General features: G+C 41.6%; 7 protein-coding genes across 8 annotated transcripts; 2 read left to right on the forward strand and 5 right to left on the reverse strand.

Annotated features, from left to right (window-relative positions):
* Positions 1 to 84: 84 nt before the first annotated feature.
* Positions 85 to 7,073, reverse strand: LOC108048577. The gene is made up of 4 exons (XM_017129333.2): positions 6,994 to 7,073; positions 5,661 to 6,504; positions 3,513 to 3,875; positions 85 to 3,391 (listed from the first exon to the last, which is right to left on the reverse strand). The coding sequence occupies exons 2-4, from the start codon at positions 5,973 to 5,975 to the stop codon at positions 1,442 to 1,444; spliced, it is 2,628 nt and encodes an 875-aa protein (XP_016984822.2). The 5' UTR covers positions 5,976 to 6,504; positions 6,994 to 7,073; the 3' UTR covers positions 85 to 1,441.
* On the reverse strand, positions 7,031 to 7,576 carry LOC108048578 (U6 snRNA-associated Sm-like protein LSm5). Its single transcript, XM_017129334.1, has 3 exons — positions 7,432 to 7,576; positions 7,163 to 7,359; positions 7,031 to 7,103 (listed from the first exon to the last, which is right to left on the reverse strand). Exons 1-3 carry the CDS (start codon positions 7,478 to 7,480, stop codon positions 7,074 to 7,076), a joined length of 276 nt encoding a protein of 91 aa, XP_016984823.1. The 5' UTR covers positions 7,481 to 7,576; the 3' UTR covers positions 7,031 to 7,073.
* Positions 7,577 to 8,950: 1,374 nt separating this feature from the next.
* On the forward strand, positions 8,951 to 10,823 carry LOC108048579 (T-cell activation inhibitor, mitochondrial). Of its 2 annotated transcripts, XM_017129335.1 has the most exons (4): positions 8,951 to 9,174; positions 9,234 to 9,658; positions 9,718 to 10,661; positions 10,720 to 10,823. In XM_017129335.1, the coding sequence occupies exons 1-4, from the start codon at positions 9,090 to 9,092 to the stop codon at positions 10,724 to 10,726; spliced, it is 1,461 nt and encodes a 486-aa protein (XP_016984824.1). In that variant the 5' UTR covers positions 8,951 to 9,089; the 3' UTR covers positions 10,727 to 10,823. The 2 variants fall into 2 exon arrangements, with proteins under 2 accessions (XP_016984824.1, XP_016984825.1); XM_017129336.2 differs by lacking the exon at positions 10,720 to 10,823 and having other exon boundaries at positions 9,718 to 10,716.
* LOC108048580 lies at positions 10,666 to 12,456 on the reverse strand. The gene is given in 2 exon segments (XM_017129338.2): positions 10,666 to 11,124; positions 11,127 to 12,456. Coding segments are annotated over 2 exon segments (1,308 nt in total). The 5' UTR covers positions 12,064 to 12,456; the 3' UTR covers positions 10,666 to 10,753.
* Positions 12,457 to 12,623: 167 nt separating this feature from the next.
* LOC108048581 (organic cation transporter protein) lies at positions 12,624 to 18,632 on the reverse strand. Its single transcript, XM_017129339.2, has 3 exons — positions 17,718 to 18,632; positions 14,517 to 14,959; positions 12,624 to 14,112 (listed from the first exon to the last, which is right to left on the reverse strand). The coding sequence occupies exons 1-3, from the start codon at positions 18,107 to 18,109 to the stop codon at positions 12,962 to 12,964; spliced, it is 1,986 nt and encodes a 661-aa protein (XP_016984828.1). The 5' UTR covers positions 18,110 to 18,632; the 3' UTR covers positions 12,624 to 12,961.
* A 3,223-nt stretch (positions 18,633 to 21,855) lies between these two features.
* Positions 21,856 to 23,573, forward strand: LOC108047580 (brachyurin). Its single transcript, XM_017127821.2, has 3 exons — positions 21,856 to 22,380; positions 22,439 to 22,537; positions 23,211 to 23,573. Exons 1-3 carry the CDS (start codon positions 21,921 to 21,923, stop codon positions 23,522 to 23,524), a joined length of 873 nt encoding a protein of 290 aa, XP_016983310.2. The 5' UTR covers positions 21,856 to 21,920; the 3' UTR covers positions 23,525 to 23,573.
* Positions 23,564 to 25,997, reverse strand: LOC108047582 (chymotrypsin BI). Its single transcript, XM_017127823.2, has 3 exons — positions 25,450 to 25,997; positions 25,215 to 25,390; positions 23,564 to 24,195 (listed from the first exon to the last, which is right to left on the reverse strand). The coding sequence occupies exons 1-3, from the start codon at positions 25,995 to 25,997 to the stop codon at positions 23,564 to 23,566; spliced, it is 1,356 nt and encodes a 451-aa protein (XP_016983312.1).
* Positions 25,998 to 26,304: the final 307 nt, after the last annotated feature.

Below are 26,304 nucleotides of genomic sequence, written 5' to 3' on the forward strand. Positions count from 1 at the left end.
AAATATTAAAAATAAAAATATAATTTTTTTAAAGTCCAATCTTTACCTCACTTAAAGAATTTTGAAAACTCATATTTTGGATTCTAATTTTTTCTAGGGGTCACACTACATGAACACATTTTTTGAGTTTTATTGCAATACATAAAGTACGATAACATTTACATTTCGCATTACATAAAAGCGTTTTAAATCATATTTGGTTGGTTGCTTGATAAAATTGCGACTAAAATTGTTGCGGTTTTTAGTGCCTGCTCTTTCACTATCACAATGAAATAAATTACATTGTTTGGATACAGTATACAATAAATATATTTGCTTAAGTGTGTGTATATGCTACATGTAAAACAGTATCTAGTTGCATGATAGGTAACCATAATATTAAATGGCTTATGCAGATATTTATAATCCTCTAACTATCATTACAAGACGCCAGATTTTTCTCTCATTTGGAATATGCGCGTGGCTTTTCAGTCTTTCAATAAATCCAAAAATCTAAACGTCAATGCGTCCTAGTAATATCGCGTACATATAAAGTGAGTTTCATAGACATAAGATGGCTAATAGTTTAATTTGTATTTATCTTAAGGTTTAATAATTTTGAATCATCTACTCTTAGAAGTATCTTCTTTTGGGCTTATCTCTGTGTATTGTCTTGTGATTTTTGGATGCTGCATTTGTTTCTTATATCTGTGAAACTCACTCTTCATTTACTTGAATAGTTAAGCTATATGCTGATTTTTGTCTGTTTGAGTTATATGTTTAAAATTTGGCTTTGGTTACCATGACAAATGATTTCGATGTTCGTTTTTTAAGACGCGAATGGAGCTGAATTTGAGTGCACTTATGAGTGGTAAAACTTTGTTATTCATTGGGTGAGCCTTTGAGTTTTCTTTGAATTATATGAGTACAGATTTAAATGAGTCTTACTATTCGAGTTAAAGGCATAAATTCAACCTATTCCATTGACTAAACATGGATTATCTAAATATTTTATTACTTCTAGAGCCCAATTCTAAACTAGTTTATTAACAAAATATTTCACTCTTGGATTAAACGTTACTAAAATTTATCAATTAAGGTAATGTGTGAAAATAAGTAATATAATTTAGAATTTTTAAGTACAATTTGATAGTCTGTTGATTGAATTAGTTTAAATATTTAGTTGAATTAAAATTTGTATATATTTTTAGTTATTCATCGCATATTTTTGAACTCAATTCTTAAATAGTTAATTTTCCTATTCCTTTTTCATTCTATACTCATTTAATTCAATACTCATTAAAATATTATTTAAAATTAAAACTTTTTTAACTCATTACTTGTAAAAGCCTTGAACCATTTGATCCAAGCCCAACTCATTGTGCACTCTCGTTCTATTTGAGACGGTTCCTGGTTGGATCTCTTTGCCGCCACTATAGATCCATTCCTAGACGAGTACTACCTACAGCCTGGTGGCCTCGGACGTGGTTTGGACATCTCCTGCTCCGTGCACCTGCTGACTGGTGGTGGAAGTGCCCACATCGGTGGTGGGTCGCGGCAGATGTGAGTAGTATCCCATCTGGCAGGAGTTCTGGTGGGTCAGCTTCTGGTTTTGGCTGAGCTGGTACTGGGCCGCCTTAATAGCAGCCTGCTGCTGGGGGGTTAAGCAATCGCAGGCGGCCAACAGCTCCTCCGTGGACTTGGCCGTTATAGTGGTGGTTGTGGTGGTGGTCAGCTCGCCCACAAACTCGGTGGGCGGCGGGGCATAGTTCTCCACATCGCCGTAAGTGGAGTATCTGCCGTACGGATTTCTGCGCGGCATCGAGTGACGCTGCTGGCCAATCTGCATTTTAATGGCCGGCCTAACAGCTACTGTGTCAAGGTAACCGTAACCAACATTATAGCCCGCCTTGTTGGCCAGATTGTCCCAGGATTTGGGTTTCTGAACATAAGCTATAGTATTGGGATAGATCTGCGGCGGCTGCATTTGATTGGCGGTCATATGATAGCGTTGGTGGTAGTCCCCCTGGTGATGATGATGATGGTGGTGCGGTTGTTGATGGTGTAGCTGTTGCTGCGGTTGCTGTTGCTGCTGCTGCTGTTGTGGTTGCTGTTCGTAGGACTGCCTGGATTTTGTGGAGTGCTGTCTGGATTGGCCAGCCTCGCTTTTGGGATCCCAAAACAAAGTATCCGTGCTGATGGAAGTGGTATACGAAGCAGTATCACCCGGCGCAAACTCACTTGAGGTGCAGGAATGTAAGCTGCAATGGCTAGCCAATCCGGAGGCCAAGTCGAAGTAGCGAGATCGGGTGCTACCTGTTTGGGATTGCACCTGACATGGATTCTGCACCTGGTGGGGATAATGATGATGGTGGGGAACTGTCTGCACTTGCTGTTGTAGCTGTTGATGTTGCTGCTGTTGATGTTGCTGCTGCTGTTGTTGCTGCTCGTGGCTGTGATGGTGATGATGATGGTGGTGGTGATGCCCAGATCCGGAATTTCCTCCTCCATTGGCATTGGGTGAGGCATGGGATGTGGACTTTGGTCTGACCCTCTGCTCCTTGCTCTCCACCCGTTCCCTCTCCCGGTGCTTGTGCTTATGTGTGTGCTCCTTGTGCTGGCGATGGCGTCTCCTCGATGGGACACAATGCGTATCGCAGCAGGGACTGGCCAGATCGTAGGCATCCAGGCTAACATTATCTGGCGCTGGAATCGCCGACTTCTCAGCCGACTTCCATCGGAAATGGCCCAAGCAGGGATTGCACGAGTGGCCCACATGAATATGCTTTCCGGAGGACTTCTCTTTCTCTGCTTTTGGCGGTTTAGCTGGTGGCTTGTGCTTTTCGCAAGTGCGAGGAGGTGGTGCCGGTGGTTTTACTGATCCACCAGTGGTGCTATGATATTGTGTAGGAGCCGTGGTTGTGGGTTGAGTCATGGAATTCGCATCCACGGACTCTGTTCGCTGGAGGATGTAACGCTGAGCGGTTTGTTGGTGATCGCTGCTGCTCCTCTGGAGACCCAGGCCATCAATATAATCCTCTGAGCTACCGTGGGTGGGTCGCAGGACGTACCGGTAAGTGGGATCCAGGTATTGGTAGGTGAGCATAAACTGAGCGGGAGGTGGGATGATTCCTGGTCCGCCCACAGCTTGTTGGCGGGCCGCCATGTTTGGCACATCCTCGGTGGACAGGGCGGGTCGATAGAAGCCCGTTTCACCACCTACTTCAGTGGGTGAAACACCCTCCCCATCGCTGGGTGAAGTGTTCGCATTGGCCTTCTTCCGGGCTGGCAAGCTGTGCGTCTTCCACTTGCCCTCCAAAAGCTCCCGCTCCCTCAGATGAACCCTCTCCAGCTCGTTCATCTTTTGCTGCAACAGGCTCTGCAGTTGGATATAGCGCATGTGAAGATCGACCTAAGGGAAAATATATATTTTAGGAATATCCATACTATTGAAGGTTTATTTTTAGGAGTTTTTGAACTTCAGGAAAGTAATTTAAATGAAACTGATTGACTTTTCTAAAACGTTACTTTACCTTCCTCACACAGTCCTCGAAGAGTACGACCATTCGCATCCTGGTGTCACTCTGCTTGATAAACTCGACGATGGTCTTGTGGTCCGCCTTCTCCATATCTTTGCCGTTGATGGATAGGATCACGTCGCCCTCACGCATTCCAGAACGATAGGCCGGACCACCGTACTCGACGTAGTCCACATAAGTGATCATCTCCAGCTCCTCATCGCGTTTATAGTGGATCCCATAGCTCTGCAGGGTAAACCCATATGAGTTGTTCTTCTTCTCCACGATTATAGTCCGGCGCCGTCGATCCTCATCCGGGTTGGCAGCCAGAAAACGCTCCGATTTATGGCGTCCCAGGATATGGGTGGAACGAGATAGCTGAAATACATTATAATATTATCATTTCATTCTTTCCTTTATGAGAGACATTTTATGATATATAATATTTATGAAGAACAAGAACATTTTTTTATAAGAACTAAACATTAGTAAGAAACTAGACCAGACTGTCTATTATCTCGCAAAGCTCTTTTTCTGTGAAAGGAATGTGTTGATTTGTGGTGAAAGTGAAAAGCTTGTATGCTAAACTATCGTTAGCACTTCCGGGTATTTGCACGTCTAAGCAATGTGGCACACCAAATAGCCGCCAGGTGTGGTGGTGCTGCAAACCATCAAAATAATGTTTGCCAAGCCCATTCCTTCGCCCCTACTGTTCTTCCCGGTTTTATTGAAAGCATTTCTATGAATACAGGATGAAGACCCCAGCAGGCAACACTTTCACTGCCTTTCCGAAAAAACGGTCGGGCAAAAGGAAAAGCAAACCAACCACGAATACAGGTGCGGACAAAATAATATTATACAGACGTTTTCCATAAATTAGCAAGCTAGTAATGGACTTAAGAAAAAATTTGTATATGTTCCCACATAATTTTAGTTATTTTAAAATAAAAAAAAAAAATAATAGAACAATAACTTAACAAAAAGTTTTTCAGGTTACATTATATCTTGTTAAAAGTTTTAAATGTGAAATAAAAATTAAATTACATACATTTATTGTTGCTAAAACTTATTTTATCTTATTATTTTTTTTTTCAAATAGAAAACTAAAAAGAAACTTGAATCCAACATGCAATCTACCGAGATAAGCCGCACTGCTCTTTCATTAACGCTTTATTGTCCACAGCGCAATAACTGGCTTGAAAGGCTTTGGAATAGACCTCCCGTCGGCCATAATGCCATCAGCAAGGAATAGCAAATTGTATGGCATTCTATATAAAAATACAGTGCTCTTTTAAAATGAAATTGTAAAGCTTTCATTAAAACAGGAAATTATATAGAAAAAACGCTGGCCAAACTAGGAAAATTAAATTGGAAGTTCTCCAATTATATACTATTTCCGCTTAATTTAAGTTATTTTAAAGAAATAAAAAGTTGTTAACGAAAAATAAACGCCTGGTTAAAATTCATTATAGTTAAATAAAAATATAAAAAAGGAGATATGATGAATGTACTGCCCTTTAAAATTAGCCATTTACTTTTATATAAATGCATTACTTTTAAATGTTCGTCTTTGAGTAAAAATAAAAAGACCCCTAATTTTTCTTTCCAAAAAAATAGTTGCTTTCGTGACTTTGTTCGCTGATGAAACTTGAGATCCAAACGTGCTATCGAGTTATGGAAATTATGGCATGCGTATGAACACCCCCTTACTTTCAGTGATCCATAAATTAACCCAACTGGTTAATTTATCTAATTGCCAGGGCCACAGTCAAGGCCCTTCCGTTCCCTAGGGTTATGATACATTTCAATATATTCAATATTTCCGAGGCATTGAATTATTAACACTTGATCGACGACGGCGGTTGTTGGCGGCTGTTGAGTTTGCCTGGCGAAGCGTAAACTATGCATAACGACCCGGCCGGGAGGTTAAACAGCTGTGGGGGCAGCAAATGCACCGAACTGGGAGCCTGGTGGCATAAACCACCCCCTAAGCACCCACTCAACAAGAATGCCAACAACCACCACCCACCACCCACAAGACAAATTCAATTGAGCCAGCACTGCAGGACCTTGTCGCATTATTATGACTCAGTGTGGGGGACAATTGAATTTATTTTGAGATGATTCCGACTAGCAGTTGGATACTTGGACGCTTGGACATACCTGCGCATACTCGATTTCCTCGTCGCTGGCATCGAGACTCTTGTGGAACTTGAGCCTGCCCAGACTGCCGGTGCCGTTGACATAGTGCGACGATTGCTGATGGGTCTGATAGAGGTGTTGCTGCTGGGACTGGGTATATTGCTGCTGCTGCTGGTGGGGATGTTGCTGCTGCTGCTGGAGGCAGGCGGCGGCGATGAGGGAGCCCACGGAGGTGGCGTTGGAGGCCGAGATGGACACCGCCGCCGCCGTGGTGGCCGCACTGCTGGCCGCCGTCGCAATGCTCTGGCAGCTGGTGCTCATGGGCTTGCTGGCCATCCTCCTCGTATTGATTTCTTCACGCAGTCATAATTACAGGCGGATCATTCAAGCCGCTCAAATGAGACACCGACAGATACAGATACCGAAATGGTGAAATCTTTCGTTTGAAAACAAGGTAACCTCCTGCACCTTGGGGGCTCACACAACGAATGCTGGTGCGGTCGAATGGCTTCAATTAGTCATGGCCATTCATAAAGTTTACTCCGAGTTGCGTTTATCAGTGCTATATTTGTTAAGGGAAAACTTTTCCATATTCGAGTTCGGTTTTGTTGTCGCGTGAGTCGGTTTCCGCTTGGTTTGTTCCACTTCCGTCGAAGTCTGGTGCCGTACTGAGCGTTGGAGGTGCCGAACGGAAGCGGGAGAACGCAGAACGGTACTGCGGAGAGCACACTGCACCCACACGCACGGCCAGCAGGGAAAAGCGGTTGATATTTATGGCACATGTTGACTGCTGTATCGCTGAGACCTATGTTTTGGGGGGTTATGCGCATGCGCCTACTTTGCATGCCCGCCAGAGCATAAATAGCTGTTAAATGTTAACGGAAACCTCTTTAATATTAAATTAAAATCAATTTAAATTTGACTTCTTACATTGAAATATTTAATTCGAAGTGTTTTTATCTAATAGGTCTTTTTTGATCTATAATACTTTGGATGATCAAGTTAAGCTTTAAGTGAATGCGGTGTGATAAGTATTTTTATAAGGTTTAAAGATTTAAAATTCAACCTGCTCCAATTGGGTAATTTCAATTACCGTATAAACCTTATATATAGAATTTCTATTTTTTTTTAAATTTAAATTTCAAACTCCCTTAAAAAATTTTAAATAAAACTTTTAATTAATCTTTGAAAAATAGGAGCTAATATCGATGCCCAAATTCTTAATCAATCACCAGTTCAACTTTTTCAAAAAGAATTTTCAAATCCCATGATAAATAAAAAATTGAAGATTTTCTTAAACCGCTTTTTAAAATTTTTCTGTTAACCGTTAGACCACTGTTGGCTCTTAACATACCTCTGTACATTGGCATGATTCCACATTAAAACTCTTGTTTTGTTATTTTACAAATGTATTTATTACAAATGGAACCTTGACTATTCCGCTAACTCGCCACCGGGCACCAACTGGAATAAATTTGTTGGATATTATAAAAAAACTTTAAATTACTCTAAGGAGCACCTACCATTGTGATGTTGTTGCCGTTTAGCAGAATCTGATCCAGTTTGGTTATGCGGCGACCATCAGGCGTATTCTCGTACTCCGTAACATCGTCCAGAAGCATATTTACGAAGTCATCGAATCCTAGGAGGGTGCCCACCATCTCCTTGTCGTTTTTCATAATTATGTGGATGCGGGAACCAATGCATTTGTCCACCAATTCTGCAAGGAACCCCATTCAAACCGGCATATGTTAACAACTGTGGGTTTAAGGACTTTCACTCGGTTTCTTACCCAGAGGCATCAGTGTGGAGATGTTAGAAGGAGGCGGAACAGCAGTCATGATTCTATGAGATTTATTAACAATTTTTATTACAATAATTGAAATTTAGCAAAGGTGTTTTTGCAGCGAGGTAAACAATGAGGCATTTTATTATTAAGCTGGTCACACCGAAAATAGGGCTGCCAAACATAATTCACAAATTTAGCTATAATATAGCTTACAAATGTTGTCTAGTTTATAGATGATTAATTGGTATACTGAATTGCCACAAAAATCTTTGAAAATCCAACAAAATGAAAATTAAAATCGAAAAAATTAAAACAATCTTTTGATTTTTTTTATATTGACGAAATGCGAAAACAGATTAGAACAAAAATTAAATAAAACGTCGATTCCTGATAAATTATTATATGGCTATTTGAAGGAAGTCAAATTAAACTAAAAACATGTACGGATTTGGATTTCTGAATATTGAGAATATAATTTAAAGTCAATATAATTTAAATTAACCCACCGAAACAAAAATAAATAATTTAAAATTCAAATTTAACAAAAAACAAGAAAGGAAAGCTAACTTCGGGCGGAGCCGAAGTTGATATACCCTTGCAGAATACTCTGTAAATTATATTCTCCAAAATTATTCATATAATGCATTCTTAATACTCATAAAAAATCCCAACTTCCTAACTTTACAAACACGAAAGTTATGGCATTTCCGATCAATCAGTTATATGGCAGCTATAGGATATGCGTCCCGGCCGTTCCGACTTATATACTGCGTGCAAAGGAAGAAGGGGTGTGCAAAGTTTCAATTCGATAGCTTTAAAACTGAGAGACTAGTTTGCGTAGAAACAGACGCGGACAGCGGACAGACAGACGGACAGCGGACAGACGGACAGACGGACATGGCTATATCAACTCAGGAGGTGATCCTGATCAAGAATATATATACTTTATAGGGTCGGAGACGTCTCCTTCACTGCGTTGCACACTTTTGACCAAAATTATAATACCCTCTGCAAGGGTATAATGAGTACAGAAGTTTTAATACCGTTGCTGCCATATCGAAACTTTATGACAACGTGCACTGCGCGAATAATAGATATTGAAACAGTCAATATAAGGAATGTTTCAGAAATTATTTAAAATCAATCTATTAGGGAAAAATATATACACATTACCATTCGAAAGCACCCAAATATAGCTTATTTGACCCAATCGCTTCTATGGCAGCTATAGGATCTTGTCGTTTAATCATAAACATACACAATAATAAAATACGATTTGAAAAGTTTTATGTTGAAAGCGTATAACCAAAATCCATAAAGCTTTTAAGCTGAATAGAAAAATACGGGTATGGCTATACATTAACTCTCCTGATCAAGTATATATGTTCACACTATAGGGTCGGAAACGTCTCCTTCACTGCAGTACAAACTTCTTACCACTTTAATATGACTTTTGTAAGGGTATACAAACAGCTAGATGCCAGCTCTGCTAACGCGATAGTAAAGGATTTCAGGTGTTTCGCGCTACGGTCTCACCGTCTTTCACAATTTCAAGATCAGGAGTTTAATATATCTCAAAATTTGAGCCCACAGCAGTCGCCGCCGTATGCTGGACAATTTGGACGAGGGGCAGCGTTGTGCCTCCGCTCGCCGCTTACATAATGTCTGTGTTGCTGGGGTCAAAGACATGGAAATTGGTCACCAGCAGGCGGCACTTCCTGCTTCTGCGTCGATCGCTGAACCAAGGTCAGTATATTTGCATGCCAAACCAAGCAGTATTTATCATGTGATCCGTTCCCTTGCAGACCTTACAACTGCTCTCAGACCCTTTTATTTCGCTGTTCATCCGGACTTCTTTGCCCAGCATCCTGAGCAGAGGAGCACCAACGAGAACTCCCTGAAATTGCTGAGTGAGCACTTGGAGGCTTTGTATGAACGCAGACAGCGCAGTGGGGACTCCCAGGTGCTCAAGTTTTATGTGCGCACCAGTTCAGATGCCGACAAACGGGACTCCTTCAAGCTGATCCAGATTCGCACGGACTGGCAAAGCACTCGAGATCCCAAGACCTTCATTCAAGGTCTCCTGGAATCCTGTAACCTGTCCACGGAGTATGTCAAGAACATCAAGGCGCAGCCGGAGCCGCCAAAGACCTCTGGCTTGGATTTTAAGCCAGGCCAGGACTATCACTACGACACAGAGTTCGCCGACTTTGAAACTCAGTTGAAGAATGTTAGTAGAACCACTGTAACCCTTTGAAATTCATTTAAATATTCGTTTTGTTTGACCAGGAGAGGGCTAGCAAGCGTCCAGTATTGACCACTTGGTTGGAGGAGAACGCCGGTACGGCTAAACAGCGCTCCAAGGAAACCGCGGATCTTCAGGCCGAGATCAATAAGCTCCAAAAAGTGCTGGTGGAGAAGCTGGATCTGCGGGATGCCCGCTACGAGTGCGGCTGGAACATCGAACACTATCGTGGGTGCTTAAAGACTCTCGAGAGATTGGCCAACACCCACCTAAAGGAAATGTCGGCTCTAAAAGGTCGCATTGTTGTTTTTGCTCCCTTCACGGGCATCAGTTTAGAGGGGCATGTGATGCTCTTCACCGGCGATGTGCTCAACACCTGGATTGACTTCATCAAGAACATTCCGCACCATGATGCTTATTTGAAGGTGGTGCCCGTTTATGAACGGACACTCGCTCAGGTTCTACTAGAGATCCAGATTGGGCGGCGGAAGTTTATGCCCAAGCAGCAGGCTAGGGGCTATGCAAGCTACCTCATGAAAGTGACCACTTCGCTCAACGATTACATAGGTAAACAAAAATATCCGGCCGAGTGGCCGAAAACTCTCAAGGAGTTCACCATCGTGGTGGAATCGGAGGCGGGACCACTCATGGTGAGCCCCACGGGTCAGTTCATTACACCAGCCACATGTCCGGGATCCATTCTCGTTGACTTCATCACCGTTAACATGGAACTGGCCAGGGAACGAATGAAGAAGTACGCCCAGGATAAGCACGTCGAGGAAGAGCTTATGGAGTCGTGTATAGAGCAGCTGCAGCTGCAATCTCTCACCAAAGACGATGCCATTACCCCTGACAAGATGATTAAAGCCCTTAGAGATCTATCCCAGTTGCAAGTGCAGCAACTGCAAGAATGCAAACTGCACATTACTCACTACTATTCAGTTCTGACCGATGGCGTAGTATGCATACCTTGGGACTTTAAGCAGAGGTAGTTGGATTTTCTCATGTGCCTTATTAGTCAAAATAAACATAGTAATAATTTACAGTTATTGAGGCTGCATCATCCCCATTCTCTTCCAGCTAGGCGGCATCGCTGCAGTCCTCCAGACTCCAAGTGCACTCCACCTGATGAGTTGAAAACTCCGATGCATGGCGGGTATACACATGATGTTCCTCGCCATCCCAGTGTAAAGGATCTCCACCACACAGGACGGACTTCTCGGTGGCCGCATCATACAGGGAGATCCCGCCATTTCCATACACCACTCGCCACCAGTTTATGTTGGTCCGGCTGTACACGTTTTTGGTGATGGAGTGACTGGCATTGTTCACAGTAGCGGTGGCTGGTTCCATAAGTATGTAACGATTCCGCCAAAAAGCGCTGTAGAAAGCAAACTGCGGGCGGCTGTCATTGCTGTGACCACGCTGGATAAAATAAGCTGCCTTTTTTGATCCCGAGCGTTGCTGCAGATCAAATACGTCTGCGGACACTCGTAAATGTACGAATTTCCATCGGTCACATTGCGTATGCAAACCTTACGGGCGGTGTACAGCAGTTGCTCGTCTTTGGGAAGGTGGGCGTATATATCTGCTTGTAAAGAAGGCACCACTTCCTGCTCGAAACCAGGCTGTTCCAGTAAATTTCTGAGGTTGCTCTGCAATGCCTGTTGTACTTGGGGATCTCCACGTTTCAGCTCTTCCCTGCTGAGTAATTGAAGATTAGCCTGAGCCAGCTGAGTCAGACTGGCCGTAAAGTTGCCCAGCCTTTCGACCACACTCAATGGCGTTTCCAGGGACAAAACGGCATCATATAGAACTTCCAGGATGTCCCTCAGGTAATCCAAAGTGCTGAAAGTTAGACGATGTACGAGTGAGTGTACCAATGGAAAAGATGCATGTCGACTGCGGGTGTGAAACGGAGCCTCCAACAACTGGGCACTGCGGTTAACAAAAGCGCGGTAGACCAGTTCCATCAACTGCACTGGAACATCTGTGTGCAGAGACAGCTGGTCGTAAAATTCCAGGATCTTGGATGGATCGTAGATCTGCTTGGTCTGCTGGAGCTCCTTCCAGAGAGCCGTGTAAATGGCCTCCTTAAGCTCCAGGGTCCTGGCTTGTTTTGCTAATTGAAGGACGAGCTTGCCCCGCTCCCAATCTCCTCCGACTTCAGAGCGAATGACTGACTCCAGGTTGGAAGAAGCAGGTGATTCCACGGTAACAGAAGCGGCCTCATTTCGCCAGACATCGATGTGGTATAGCAACTCTTGTACTGGAGCCGATGCATTGAGAACAGTCAGGAGTTTGCTGCCATTAGTTTGGATATTATATTCCAAGGCGCCAGTGAGCCCGAGCCCAAGGATGAGGACTAGCCAAGCGGAGGAAGATCCCATTCTGGCTGTACTGGTTGGATGCCCTCAAAAGGGTGCAGCTTTTATAGGTAAGTGGCGAATCGGCTCTTATTTGTAGTTCAATCGGATATTTACTTACGGATTTGGTTGTTGACCCTTGTGCCAATAAATGCATACAACTTTTAATTGCATTTTGCACTTGCGGAAAATCTGAAAAACGCGGCGATCATAAACGGTTGGGCATATATTTACATTGCATCATTTATATAAAACTTTATAAGCATTTCTGAGTTACGTTAAAATCGACAAAAACATATTTTACTTGTTTTTAAAGACCATGATCTGGATACTAAGACATTTTTGTTTCTTTCTGGTAATTAGCTAAAAATGCAAACAAAGATTACTAACAACTAATAATATGTATCGTAAGCTTGCTTAACACAAAACATCAGAGTCCTCTTATTAAAGGTGGAAAGACATATAATTTACTAAAGAAGTAGAAACATCATGTTAATATCTAGTTTCCGAATTTGGTTTTTTAATTTTATATTAAGTTTTTAAGTTAAAAATTAATTTTTAGGAATTATTTAATAAGTGTTTCGGTCTGTGTCTACCAAAAGTTTTTATCGGTGCGTCTGTTCGGGGTTCGAATCCAAACTAATATTAACTTCCGGTTTAAAACCCGGGAACTCAGTTATCTACATGCATTTCACCCACTATTTACCTGCGTATTTTGGCAGTTAAACTCATTTCAATTTCGTTGAATTTATTTACTTTATTCAATTGTTTTAAGAGGCGCATAGAATTTCTTATTTCTAGTATCACAAAAGACTATAACGACACTTAGAGGCTAGTTGATGCTAAAAATGCAAGGCAGAGCTACAGAATATTGTCTGCTATAACAATAAGCTACCTAGTAGTTGGTTATAGAGATGATCTCCTAAAGCTTCGTGGAGTTGCGTGACTTGACCGATCTGCGCAGGATGCTGGATCTTAGTTCACCACCCGTGGAGGCATTCAGAGATGCTCCCGTCTGGGTTCCCCTAACAAAGGCCTGAGATCGCACTTCCTCCACGTCGGCGTTTCTCTTCTCCTCCTCATCGTCGTCCACCTGTTTGGCCAAACAGGGGAAGTCCCAAATGCTCTGCCCGCGTCCAAACTCCTCTCCATCGCTCAGGGTTTGAGGCAGGACGTGATTAAGGGTTTCGGGCAGCAACAGCGACAACAAGCCACCAATGATTCCCAGGATTCCCAGAATGATTAATGGTAAAGCATTGGAGATGTTGGCCAAATAGACCACAAATGGAGCTATGATACTGGCCACATAGCCCATAATGTGGATGAAGGCCACTGCCTGAGCCCTGACCACAGTGGGCAGCACCTCCGCCGCCCACTGCAAACCAATGTTATAGCTGATGTTCACAAAGAACCGACCCATGATTGCCAGCGCGGCGGAGTAAATACCAACGGGCACCACAGTGGCCAATAAACTAAACACTCCACTGAGCACCATGGAGCTGCAGGCCAGCCAACGGCGTCCAAAGCGATCTAGGATCACCGTGAGGAGAGTATCCGCTGGCAACTCGGTGAAACAGGCCAAGGTGAAGGTGAAGAAGATGTCCAGTCCCAGGGAACCCACGTTCCTGACATGTCCATCGAAGACCAGCGATATGGCCATCCAGATAACAATTAGCAGCAGAGTGGTTCTTCGCAGTCGTGGGGACTTGAAAAGATCCAGTACGGAGTAACTGCCATTTTGGGCCTCCTGTTCCCGCATCCTCTTACAGCTGTCAGCAAAGATCTGATACGTTTGAGCCGGCACCTGGCGACCATTGCCTTTCTCCAGTTTCTTGAGGATTTCAACGGCCTTGTCCACTTTTCCTTGGGATACCAACCAGCGAGCTGATTCTGGCACAACAAAGGGGGTCAATAGGGCCAGAAGAAGGGGAGCGGAGGTTACGATGGCCAGTAGTTTCCAATCTGCCAAAAAGTACGCAATCCAGGGAAGAAGGCAGGCGGCGCCAGTGAAAAAGATGGCTATCGACATGTTGGCCACAAAGGTGCGGTACTTGGGACCAACGTACTCGAGAACTGTGGAAAAAAATATAAAAACCAATTTAAGTTAATCCACTGAAACTAACTATCAAATTATTTTATGGCTTTGACTACGGGCAATCACCTAATGGTTCATTTTAAATTGGACAGCTATTATTCACTCTAGGAAAAGGTTAATGTTTAACTTCAATAAACTAAAGGCATTTGCATATGTTCTATAAGAATTGTAAGAATAATTGTTAGTCAAAGAAGTGACTCATTGACCATTGTTAATTGACTTATTATTTCCTTTCTAGAGTGGAAATAATGTTCAAACTATAAATGCTTTTAAGGCTGATTTTATTATTTAACTTTAAATAAGAAATTCTTATGCGAGGATATTATGTTTGAATTGATTTTAGCTTCCATAGTACATAGATCCATAAAGTAATTTTACTTACCCAAAATGTACATCATGGTGAAGCAGTTGTCGAAGGCGAATCCCACAAAGAATCGCATGGCGGCAAACTGCCAGAAGTTGCTCACAAAGGCAGTGCCCACTCCAGCCAAGAGTCCCATCATATTGGTGCCGATCAGGGCGGGAATGCGTCCGAAGCGATCTGCCACCCAGCCGAAGAGGAGTCCTCCCACGATGGCGCCCAGAAAGAATATGGACTGGGCATAGGTGGGCAAGGCGGCGTCGTCACACACCCAGTTCTGTTCGGTGGCCACCGTCGAGTAGGGGATCTCCGTGAAGTTGTATGACCAGCCGTGGCGGCACTTGACCCGCGGCCACTTCGGATCGGCCATCACCTTGCCCTGGGCCAATATCTCTGTGTAGTTGACGTCGTACATGTAACAATTGTTGTACTCCCCGTTGCTCATGGGAATGGAAAGCGCCAGTCTGAGAAAAAAGGCGAGAGAAAAGAGGTCATTTTTCGGTCGGTGCAATTAACGCATCCAGGGTCAGGCGTGTGGAATTGTCTCCAGTTCTCAGACGCTCTAAGCCATGGCCAACACTTCTGCAGCGAGCACTCAAACAGCTAACAGAAGTACATATATCTTTGCATGAACGTATATGTGAGACAACTTAATTATCATGATCTTGAGGGGCACTAGAAAATGCGGTTGCGACTTAAACGTTTTCGGATACACTTTAACTGTCCATGTCTGCTCCATTTTCGGTTAGTTTAAATTGTTTGTTTTGGTGTATTAATAGTTTAAATTGCAGTGCGTTTATGATGAATGGCCTGGCGTACAAATTTTCGAATTTACGTAATAATTCTATAGTATTTTAAGCCTTTATTTATATACAGTTATTTTTAGTAAAGCCAGCACTTGTTTCGTTTTAATTCTTATAAAACTGGGATATCTAGGTGGACATAATATATTTAACCTCGTTTAGTGATTTAATGATTGGAGCATATAAATTATAATACAAATAAAGTGAATATTTACAGTGTATAATGACATTTTGAAACTTATTGGCAAATAAATCTTGGTCTTTTTCTGTCATCAGTTTCTTCTAGTTTATTAATATATTCAATTATCAAGATGCATCGCTCATACACAATCAATTATCATGTTAATCCGAGAGCAAACTTTGACATTAATCGTTTTTATTTGCATAATCCGCGTATTCAGTTGCAAGTTGGAATTTTTGAATTAAATTATAATAAGTAGTAATGAGTATTGATTATATTAAGGGAATGTAATTATTTTGTACCAGATGTTTAAAATCATTAATTATAGAAGTTATTTATAGATTTAAATGGTATTTTTGCAGAGCCAATGTGAATGCTGAGAAGAGTGTCTGAAGTGCGATTACCTCGACTGTAGTCCGCCGAAAAGCGGCGGTCTCACATCATCGCCGCCACACAACATTAGTCTTGCGGATGGTTGTTGTTGCTACCTGTGTTTTGTTGCTGCTGCTACCGCTGCTGCGTTGTCGCAACGTTCACGCTGCGCTGCTGCTAATTAAACAATTTGGCCGGCCAACTTGGCTTATCTAACTGCCCCCACATCGCCCCACCACCCACTTGGCGGCGGGGGAAAACGATCTCCTTGCCACTGAGCAACGGTGGGCAGCCCGGCAATTATACAGATGAACGTTTTTCGCAGTAAGGTTCTTTGCCTTATTAAGCCGCCGCTCTGACTGGAAAACCCAATCATGGCCCAAGGTCGTCCCGACTGGCCGTTCTATGCCAGCTCGGCTTTAATGACTTTGGTCAGAACACTCGTTTTCGTTACGTTTCATTCGTTTTCAATTCAAATCACGCTGCACGCTTTAAGACTTTGCGAATACTTTTTATAATTTGACTAGTAGAATCAAGAATTTGGGAATGGGGGTTAAAGCGGACCAAATCTTTTTGCTCCGCCAATTCTTTTAATATGATATTATCCAGTTTAGGCTAACACACAAACACACAACACACAAGATTGCAGGCTTAACCGGTATTAGCCTTAGCCTTTCGATTCCAAGGTGATTGGTACTATTGGTTGTTAGTTATAGCAATCGATCAATTGCTTTTTTTGTGAAAGTTAAAACGGAACCGCACATTTCAGATTGCCATTTACGCACAATGATCATACTTCCGGATTGAAATTGTTTAAATAGATTATTCCAAAGGGGTTACCCCTTTGGCCAGACAACTTTTTGTTGAACCTTTTGACTTTGGTTTTTGTTTGTTTTTGGTGTTGTTCACCTCTTTCTTTAAATTAATTGATCTCTTTAAAGTCCTTCAACTCTTTGATATTTGACTTTCAGTTTCTTTCAGAAAATTAAATGGAATTTATTACTAATTAACATTTTTTTGTAAGAATTCAAATGAGTAATTTTTAAATTATGAATAACAAATATTATTTATGTCCGATTATTATCTCATTTTGCTTTAATTTTAACTCCACTTAAAAACAATGTAATATTTGGATATTGACTTCTTGCTGGTAAACATTTTTTGTTTAAAATTATTTATGATTTATTCATGATTTATTTTAAAAGAATTTATTAATAGTAATTTTTAAAACCGTATCATAGAGACAAAAACTTTGGAAATAAATTATATTTTTATTATTTTGCTTTGTTTTTGTCTGGAAAATACTTGGCTCACCTTTCTATTACTTAGTTTGTGGTGAATCTTAAACATTTTGATTTTATTGAACGATAATTATTAGTTCCTTAAATCGACCAGTTTACTTGTTTATGATTACTTAAGGAATATAAAACATGTTAATTTTAAAGCAATTATATCGAAGAATTGATTTCAGTTTAGTCATTACTATTATTTAGCACCCACAGCTGTGGGCAATCATAAAGTTCTGAAACGCGTTGTCTGTTAATAGATTCATAATCATTTGACTAGCCGCAAAGTCTTCATTATAGTTTAGCACTTAAGGCGACGTCGACGACTACTGCACTTCACATATTGTGTGCTGGCCACTAATCAACTACGAGTATTATACCCAACACATTTGAATATTTATGGCACATTACGTGAATTATTAAGTTAAGCCGCGCTCCACCGCGGATGCCATAACCGAACCGCGGTGCCAAAACTGCCTTGTCTTGTATTTTCCCTTGACTTTTTGGATTTTCGAGGGAAAACGCATGAGTTTTTCGAGGGAACACCCATGAGGTTTTCCTCAATCCGAGCTGAACTTACCTGGCCTCCACATCCAAGCCATCCAACTCGGGAACATGACACCAATGCTGCTCGGGTATCAAGGTGAGAAATATTTGCGAAAAGTAGACAAAGGCCACGAAGAACGAGAAGGGGATCATGCAGATGAAGAGTAACTTCTGATATCGGCCAAACTCCCCGATCAGTGGGAGTATGTCATCAAAGTCCATGCTGGGTGGATCACTGCCATTGGAACCGACCACATCCTGGCCCTGGCCCTTCTTAAAACCACCCACGTCCAGCTGGAGCTCTTTGTTGCCACCGCTTTTCCGGCGATGCAGATTGTCGCCTCCGCCTGCAATCCCACCCTGCGGCGGCTCTTCGTGATTGAATGCTTCATTGACGAAGTACGCTTGCTTTGCCTGGCCTTCCATATTGACTTTGGGCGATGTGGTGGTATTCCGCGACCTTGCCTTATGTGTGTCACTCCAAGTGATTCAGAACTTGACCGAAACGGCGTAAAAATCCAATTTGAAATCCAAATACTTGATCGAATTCGATTGCGGCGCACGCGCGCGTTTCCGTTTCGAATCTGCAACTGACTGAGCACGCGCGCCAAAAGCCGTTTTTATATGAGCCCGGCCAAGAAGCTCGGCTGTCGGTTTGAGCCGCTGCACTTGCTGCTGCCAAGAACAAGAAACCGCCGGCAGCGAAAGTTTAGCAGCTGAGCAGCCGAGCAGCCGTTTGCCGCCTGGTTCACACAGCTGGCAAACCGGTTGGCATCGGATCGGTATTCTGAATCGGCTCTGAATCGGCTGGGAATACGGGTGCAGGCGAGCCCCAAACGATCATATCGGATGCCTGATCTTATGGCGGCGTTTTGTTTTAAGAGCTCTTGTTTGCTTATTTTTAAGCCTGCCGAAATCCATGACTCCCAGAAGTTCGCAAGGTGCCGGTGCACATCTTTTGGGGCCCAGCTGGGTCCCGATTTTATTAATAAAAGCGGTAGAATGGCCGTGATTCATGCACCAAACACTTGGGGCGATTGAGGAAATTAGCAAAATGTGTTTGTTATATTTATAAATACGTCACGGCCCATTCATAAATTGAGCAGCGAGGGGATTAAACTCGTCAACGGACCAAGCCATTTGATAAAACGAGTTAGCGTAATGTGAAGATTGCGGGAGATGGGGAGCCAAAGCCTTCAAAGACATGGCAGCAATTTATTTAAGCTCAGCAATTCGTTAGCAATTCTATTGGTATTGCTATCAAAAGTTTATTTATTATTTCATAAAAAAATATTATATATTAAATAAGCATTTAAAAAAAATGCGAAACCAATAAATTTAAATTTAGACGTAATTTTTGAGAACAAAATTGTTGTTTTAATTAACATTAATTTGCTCAAACAGTTATTATTGTGGGGAATTTATTTATGGTTTACCTTACTTATTAACATATTTACAAAAGCTTATAATTTGCGAAAAGTTACAAAAATAAAAATTACTTTTCCAGAATGAAACTAGATAATGTTCATCCTGATTTTCAAGTTGATCTTATTCATTAACATCTTCGTCATTTCACAATATTTCGATATTATATCTTTTTGGCAGTACTTTTCCATAACAAAATCATATTTGACCTAAAAAAATTGTTTTTCATATTAATTATTTTTCCCTAGATGTGTTTTTTTCATTGTTTTTATTAACATCTTTAATTACATTTTTATACATACGTGGCTACAAAATTAAAAACGCAGTTCCTACATTATTATTTTTAATCTTAATCTGAATTTCACAATGGTTTGAAAAAACAATTAGCAATGGAAAATTTCTTTTCCAGTAGGTTTTTATTGTCTTTTTTCTGTTTGTTTTATTTATTAACGTATTCATACAAATTGATAGCTTAAACATGTTTTCCAAATTGAAAAGTTAGTTCAAACAAAAACTCCTTGTGAGGGACAAACGACTAGTCTTTTAAATGACATTTTTTGCGGGCTATTCGGTAAGATTACTTATTAACAGTCACATAATAATTTATAAAAAAGAATTTCACAAAAATACGAAAATTTCATTAAACAAATAACTTGTACAGTATATTATATTTTCCAGAAGAACGGTTTTCAAATTTGCAGGTTATCTTATTTATTAGCATCTTCGCGTTATTTGTAGTACTTATTTAAGATTTCCTGGTTTAAAAAGGAGAAATGATGAAATTCCATTTAAGGACACACTTTTGAGAGATTTACACTTCAACTTAATTTATAACTCATTCATATTAAATTGGCGTGTGATTATCTTGTTTTTTGTATTTACTCGTGTTTGCAATTAGAGGGATACATATATTTTATTCAGGACTAAACTGTTAAATTAATATTTTGATGTGTTTATGTCTGGTTTATCTTTTTTTGCAAATGTTCGTGTGTTCAATTTAAGATACGCATGTTGCATGGGGGCGGTGGCACATGTATGCATTTATATTAATTATGAAGTCGCACCCATATCAAATAATTTCGATTCTCATTACAACTGCACACAAAAATATTGTTCTCTTGACCGCTGCCGCTTTAAACCAGTTTAATCTTGCTTTATAAATTAAATTTTTATTATACTCTTGCTAAGTGTATGTAACATAAACAAGATTAGGAGTACGCCTTGCATTTGAATTAAGATATTTTTGTCATATGGGTATACGTGGAAATTGGATCAACATCCTTTAAAATAATGAAGGTTTAGGGTTGATTATTTTGTGGCAAATTTTGTGATAGAGAGGGAAGTATATATTTTAAAATTTATTTTAAAGATTGAAGAATTATCTTCATTTTGATCATATACATGCAAATTGCCTTTTTAAATATTTCAATATATGTAGATATAAACCTCAATGGTTTTCAATAGACCACAGAGTGTATTTAAGTGTTCGACCCAGTGATACAAGCTTCACACCCTGTTTGTTTTGAATTCACTTAGCTATTTTTTTTTTGTTACAATTTAATAGTTTGCTACGCATTTAATGTTTTAATTAGCTCTGCTTTGGGCCTGTTTCAAGGACTTTTGCCATTTTTTATTTCAACTTTGCTAAATGTATCTATCAACGATTGTTGGGGAGCTAATAGAACGGCTATGGATTAGATTTATAACGAGATAGTGTCATATGGGTAATTCGGTATTGAGTGTGTGCGTACCTAAGCGCTTGGCAGGTGTCATTTAAATTGTAAAGTTTTTAGAAAGCCGTGCTAATTAATTGGGCACATCTGTCCTTCTATGGGAAGCGGTACGCTGTACGCTGTACTCTGTGACTCTTCTTTGTGAACTTGTAGCTGCCTAGACATCGTCTCGACCAGATTGTTGTGACGGCTTTTGTTTGGGCCCGCTCAACTTTAAGACGACCTTCAAGTGAACAAACAAAAATTGTTGCATTAAATCCATTTCCGTTTTGATTCATGTTTCGCTTAGTTCTCCGCTTTTGTTTAAGCGTTTTCAACTTATTTTATTTCCATTTGATTCCACAAGTATTGCGCTTTAATTAAGTTTGGAAGTTGTTTTGAAATACCGAACCTTTTAATTGAATTGAGGGAAGTGCATCGGCTGCTATGACATCATAATGAGTCGGCAGGAAGTTCGCACGTACGGTCAGTTTGCCCGTATCATAGGCACATCGCAGTTCAAACTGGGAGAATTATGGCTGTGGGTTCTATAAATTATGCAATTAAATCTCAAACCCCTTTGGTAATCGATGTCTGGGGTTGTGCTATCGCTCAAAATACAAGTATTGAAGATAAGGCTTAGCGGAGGTATTTCGATTCCACTATCTAAAGAACTGTTTGCAAATTTAACCTTCTAAAGAAAGGATTTGCCTAGCCATTTGATGAAAAGCAAAAGAAATAGTATTAGTTATGAGATAAGGTATCGAATAGAGTATGAAAACCTCTAGAATACACAATTGCCACATTAGTCAGTGCCCTAGATAAACCAACTACGAACTAATCTCTCCATGATTGGGCTTTATTGCCAATAGTCGCCCAAGTCGATTCACACTTTTTCGCTTGCGCGCGCTTCTTATCGCCAAGAATATCGATGGGATCGCCTCAATCAGTAGCGGTTAATAGACGATTGTAAATCACCTCGGTTTATTCCAGCCTGGGCAATCCACCACAGATAGTCGATGAATTATGATCCCATCGCGGCCAACGAAATCCGTATAAAAGTGAACCGACTCTTGGCGAGCACTTTAGTTGTGATCAAAATGAAATTCACCTGTGCTACGGTTGTGCTATTGGCCGCCATCCTGGGGGCCCAGGCTGTCGACTGGCAGTCGGTCAAGAACCTAAACATCGAGACCCCGATGCCCAAGGTGCGTGGAGAGGTTCTGCCCGGAGGAAGGATTACCGGCGGACAGTTGGCCGAGCCCAACCAGTTCCCCTACCAGGTGGGACTACTCCTGTACGTCGCCGGTGGAGCCGCCTGGTGCGGAGGCACCATCATCAGTGACCGCTGGATCGTCACTGCCGCCCATTGCACGGATAGCCTGACCACCGGTGTGGATGTCTACCTGGGCGCCCACGATCGCACCAACCCCAAGGAGACGGGCCAGCAGATCGTCTTCGTGGAGACCAAGAATGTGATCGTGCACGAGAACTGGATTGCCGAGACAATCACCAACGATATCTCACTCATCAAGCTCCCAGTGCCCATCGAGTTCAACAGTGGGTGTTATCTCATCCTCATTGGAAATAGTTTTCTTTACCTATTCCCATTCAACAGAGTACATCCAACCCGCCAACCTGCCCGTGAAGTCCAACAGCTACAGCACCTATGGTGGAGAGTCGGCCATCGCCTCCGGATGGGGCAAGATCAGCGACTGTAAGTGACCTCTAAACCTTACACCTTTCTAACTTAAGTGTTAAAAGTGAGACAAAGAAAGTTAAGTTGTCGTAATACAACCAACCAGTCAGTACTTATGCGTGCTCTAATATAGGGAAGTATATATTTGCAATATTACTTAAATAAATTCATTATCTAGTGTTCCCTTTTAAAATATTTGAATTCAATAATTAATAAAACATTATAAATAGAATAGAATGCACTAAAATTTCACCAATGTTCTTATGGAAATGAAAAGTATTATCGAAATGTATTGTATAGTAATTTGAATAACCTCTCTTTAGAACTACATTTAACCAATTCTTTCATTCAATTAATTTAGAACTGGGAAAATCCAATACCATAAAATATTTCACCTTTGCTCAAGTTTATTTAATCTAACAAATCTTTTTGGAAAGAGTACTTCAAATTTATTATCAAAAAATTCGATTTTCAAGAAATCTAATCTTATTTGTTTGTTATTATTGCCATATTAGCTTTCTCGAACACTCTTCTTGTATTCTATCAACACAAGCTGCAGCCATTGTTCCTTTTAACTTCCATCATTCATAATGTGTAGTTAATAAATTTAATTTTAGGTAGATAATTAGCCCTAGATCTTATAATCTTTTTTACCAGTTTTCTAAAAAACCTTTTATTATTTCCCGCACAGCTGCTACCGGCGCCACTGACATCCTGCAGTACGCCGAGGTCCCCATCATGAACAACAGCGGCTGCTCGCCCTGGTACTTCGGCCTGGTCGCCAGCACCAACATCTGCATCAAGACCACCGGCGGCACTTCCACCTGCAACGGCGACTCCGGCGGCCCTCTGGTCCTGAACGACGGCAGCAACACCCTGATCGGAGCCACCTCCTTCGGCATCGCCCTCGGCTGCGAGGTCGGATGGCCAGGTGTGTTCACCCGCATCACCTCCTTCCTGGACTGGATCGAGGCCAAGACCGGTGTGGTCAACTACGGCAACTAAGCGTTGATTTTCGACTTAAAATAAACGTTTATTTTTGGGTTACAAGAAATAGAACTCGTGTTCTGAGTGCGGGCGTGAACGTGATCTCGGTCTGACATCCTCGGAGATGTCCTCATCGGAAGCGGGCTTGGGATGCACATCCAGTTCATCCGGCACATCGTCTTCCGGCTGCTCCTCCCTCTCCGACCGGCGACTTTGTCGCGGTTTTCCATAGTCTCTCACATACTGATCGAAGAATATCGCCTCCGTGGTATCCTGATGGGAACTCACTCCGGTTTCATCGCTGATCCAATCCAAATAGGAGGCGACCTTGGTGAAGGCCGCCGGATAGCCGCGATCGCAGCCGTAGATGCTGCCAAAGGAGGTGATGCCTACCAGAACTCTCTTCTTCGAATGCCGCCTTTGGAGAACCAAGGGTCCTCCCGAATCTCCATTGCAAGTGGAGCGGGCGTTCCTTCCACTGGTGCATATATTTGTACCACGATAGGACAGTGGGAAGTTTGACTTGCATGTCCGGCCATCGATTATCTGCAGTTGGACATAGCGCAGCACATTGCTGATCGCATGGACTCCAGTCGCATAACGACCCCAGCCGGAAGCAATGGCCAGTTTATTTTTGAAACTTCGGTACTCGTAGTGCCTCTTCGGCAGCTGGATTGGATGGATGCGTTCTGAAATTATAGGTCCCTGGGTGAATAGGTATTTGAAATACGATCTTCGTTATAATTGGAAATTAGGGACCCCATCATTTTTGAGAGTTTTGCAAATCTTGTTCATGGATGAATTTATTTTGCAACCTATTGTCTTATCACAGTGAACAGCAGTCCACGTGGTGACGATTGTCTGATCACAATAATTTACGTATTGATCGAAATCTGTTTTTAAGCACTTCAAATTTGGATCTAAGCCCATTTACAAAATAATAGCAATCCGATACTCCGTTTCAAAGTTAAAGGTGTTTTTAAAGGTGTTTAAGGTCATTAAACCATCTTCGTCGTACAAAGCGGCTTGTGCTAATCTTATTTTCTGCCACTAAAAACGATTAAGTATATCCAAGAACAAACAACATTTTTATCTAAGTTAAGTTGAATTCACAAAAGGCTATATATCACCAATGTGGTTACGAAGTTTCTTTAAATAATTGTATTATTAGTTAATAATAAAAATAATTAAGATTAATAAGCACAGAGTGTGCGAAAGGAGACTATAATAAATAGCCACAGAATATAAGAATTGCTAAGATAGTCCGATCAAAACAAATAATAAATTAGAGAAAGTCATAGCTGTAAATGATAAAGGAAGATAACTTTGGCTAGCGTTGCAGTAACAGATTATCAAAATATCGATTAGTATATTAAAATATGTCGAAAAATATTTATATTTTCGTGTAAACAAAAGCAACATTTTATGCATTTTTTTTATTTGGAACTCCGAATAAGAAAATGTTGGATAATTTTGTAGTTGTTTTAACAGAAATATATTATAAATTGCTTTACTAAAAATAATGTTAACTTTAAAGTTTCTGAAATGATTTTATACAACTTAAAAAGTTATTAATGAGTGGGTTTGAGAAATTTTATGAAGTCAAATTGAATATCAAATTGTAGGAATTTATTACAATTTTTTCATTGCTCCCATATAAATATTCTTCTTTTTAAAAATCACTTCTTGTATACCCCCCCCAACTCACCATTGAAGCTGACGGCATGAGGCAGCCTGACCAAGGCAATGTCATCCTTCAATCTCCTTGGATTCCACGTGGGATAAATGTGGAAGTTCTCACTGGGCACCATTAGTCGCACCTGTCCCTTCTCCTTGGCGTTCTTGATCTCATTGGCGCCCAGGAAAACCAGAGCCCTCTTGGCCCTGCAAAATAAAAACCCATGAAAGGATTGGTTCGCCACCTGAACTCTTACCATTCGTACATGTCAACGCAGTGGGCGGCGGTGATAACGTGCTTCTCGGAGATCAGTGAACCGCCACACCAGTACAGTCCCTTGGGTCTTTGGAGCAGCATGCCCACCTGGTAGGGAAAACAGTGGGGATTGCCCACGTCGCCCCCAAAGATGCGATCCATGGCCATGGCACCCTCGGGCAGCATCTTCTCCAGTAACGGGGTCGTCTCCAGATTGAGAACGAGTGGTTCCCGATCCTCCAGGTCCTCTTCGCTGAACCCACCCGCTTCCATACCCAATCCCATCCCCTTCATGTGGCGACTGTCCAAGTTGCTGGCACTCATTTCCGCATCGTGTTCCAGGGAACCAGAGGAGGATGAGGAGGAGGAAAAGGGGGACGTGGAGGACGAGGAGGAGGAGGAGGTGGACAGACCCATTGGGCCCGGGTACATGGACACCAGGTACATCGGCTTGACCTGCTGCCAGTCCAGCGCGGTGCAGTGCATCATGACCAGCCATGACCAGGTGAGCAGCAGCACCGTGCCACTTGCACTTGCACTTGCAGATTGTTTGGACATTGGCGTTGCTTTGTTCGCGCACGCATTTAATTTTTAATTGCTAGTGCAATTGCTGGCACTTTGCACTAATAGTGATTGGACTGCTTTCACTGCTAACTGTGTTTCCGTTGCATGGTTTCCTGTTTAGCTGATTCCGTGGATTCTAACACTGCTTACTTCCTGGGCTTGACTGCTTTTGTGGAACCTAAAACTGCTTGGAATCCTGGTTATTACTTCTCAAGGAGTCTTACACTGCTTCCTATAAGCCACTTTCTTGTCTAATTAATAAAGTGGTTTACACCATTTAGAAATGTGTTAACATGTCTTA

This window comes from Drosophila rhopaloa, unplaced genomic scaffold, assembly GCF_018152115.1.
Source record: "Drosophila rhopaloa isolate 14029-0021.01 unplaced genomic scaffold, ASM1815211v1 contig_163, whole genome shotgun sequence".
NCBI lineage: Eukaryota > Metazoa > Arthropoda > Insecta > Diptera > Drosophilidae > Drosophila > Drosophila rhopaloa.

Coding starts and splice junctions, on each gene's coding strand:
- LOC108048577 (XM_017129333.2), bottom strand. CDS start 5,975: ATGGCCAGCAAGCCCATGAGCACCAGCTGCCAGAGCATTGCGACGGCG. Junction 3,876..5,660: donor AGGAAATCGAGTATGCGCAG/GTATGTCCAAGC, acceptor AATGTATTTCAG/CTATCTCGTTCCACCCATAT. Junction 3,392..3,512: donor TCGAGGACTGTGTGAGGAAG/GTAAAGTAACGT, acceptor ATTTTCCCTTAG/GTCGATCTTCACATGCGCTA.
- LOC108048578 (XM_017129334.1), bottom strand. CDS start 7,480: ATGACTGCTGTTCCGCCTCCTTCTAACATCTCCACACTGATGCCTCTG. Junction 7,360..7,431: donor CTCCACACTGATGCCTCTGG/GTAAGAAACCGA, acceptor GGTTCCTTGCAG/AATTGGTGGACAAATGCATT. Junction 7,104..7,162: donor ACGGCAACAACATCACAATG/GTAGGTGCTCCT, acceptor AATTTATTCCAG/TTGGTGCCCGGTGGCGAGTT.
- LOC108048579 (XM_017129335.1), top strand. CDS start 9,090: ATGTCTGTGTTGCTGGGGTCAAAGACATGGAAATTGGTCACCAGCAGG. Junction 9,175..9,233: donor GCGTCGATCGCTGAACCAAG/GTCAGTATATTT, acceptor GTTCCCTTGCAG/ACCTTACAACTGCTCTCAGA. Junction 9,659..9,717: donor TTGAAACTCAGTTGAAGAAT/GTTAGTAGAACC, acceptor TTGTTTGACCAG/GAGAGGGCTAGCAAGCGTCC.
- LOC108048581 (XM_017129339.2), bottom strand. CDS start 18,109: ATGGAAGGCCAGGCAAAGCAAGCGTACTTCGTCAATGAAGCATTCAAT. Junction 14,960..17,717: donor GGCTTGGATGTGGAGGCCAG/GTAAGTTCAGCT, acceptor CTTTTTTCTCAG/ACTGGCGCTTTCCATTCCCA. Junction 14,113..14,516: donor CACCATGATGTACATTTTGG/GTAAGTAAAATT, acceptor TTTTTTCCACAG/TTCTCGAGTACGTTGGTCCC.
- LOC108047580 (XM_017127821.2), top strand. CDS start 21,921: ATGAAATTCACCTGTGCTACGGTTGTGCTATTGGCCGCCATCCTGGGG. Junction 22,381..22,438: donor AGTGCCCATCGAGTTCAACA/GTGGGTGTTATC, acceptor CCCATTCAACAG/AGTACATCCAACCCGCCAAC. Junction 22,538..23,210: donor ATGGGGCAAGATCAGCGACT/GTAAGTGACCTC, acceptor TTTCCCGCACAG/CTGCTACCGGCGCCACTGAC.
- LOC108047582 (XM_017127823.2), bottom strand. CDS start 25,997: ATGTCCAAACAATCTGCAAGTGCAAGTGCAAGTGGCACGGTGCTGCTG. Junction 25,391..25,449: donor GCCGCCCACTGCGTTGACAT/GTACGAATGGTA, acceptor TTTATTTTGCAG/GGCCAAGAGGGCTCTGGTTT. Junction 24,196..25,214: donor TCATGCCGTCAGCTTCAATG/GTGAGTTGGGGG, acceptor CTATAATTTCAG/AACGCATCCATCCAATCCAG.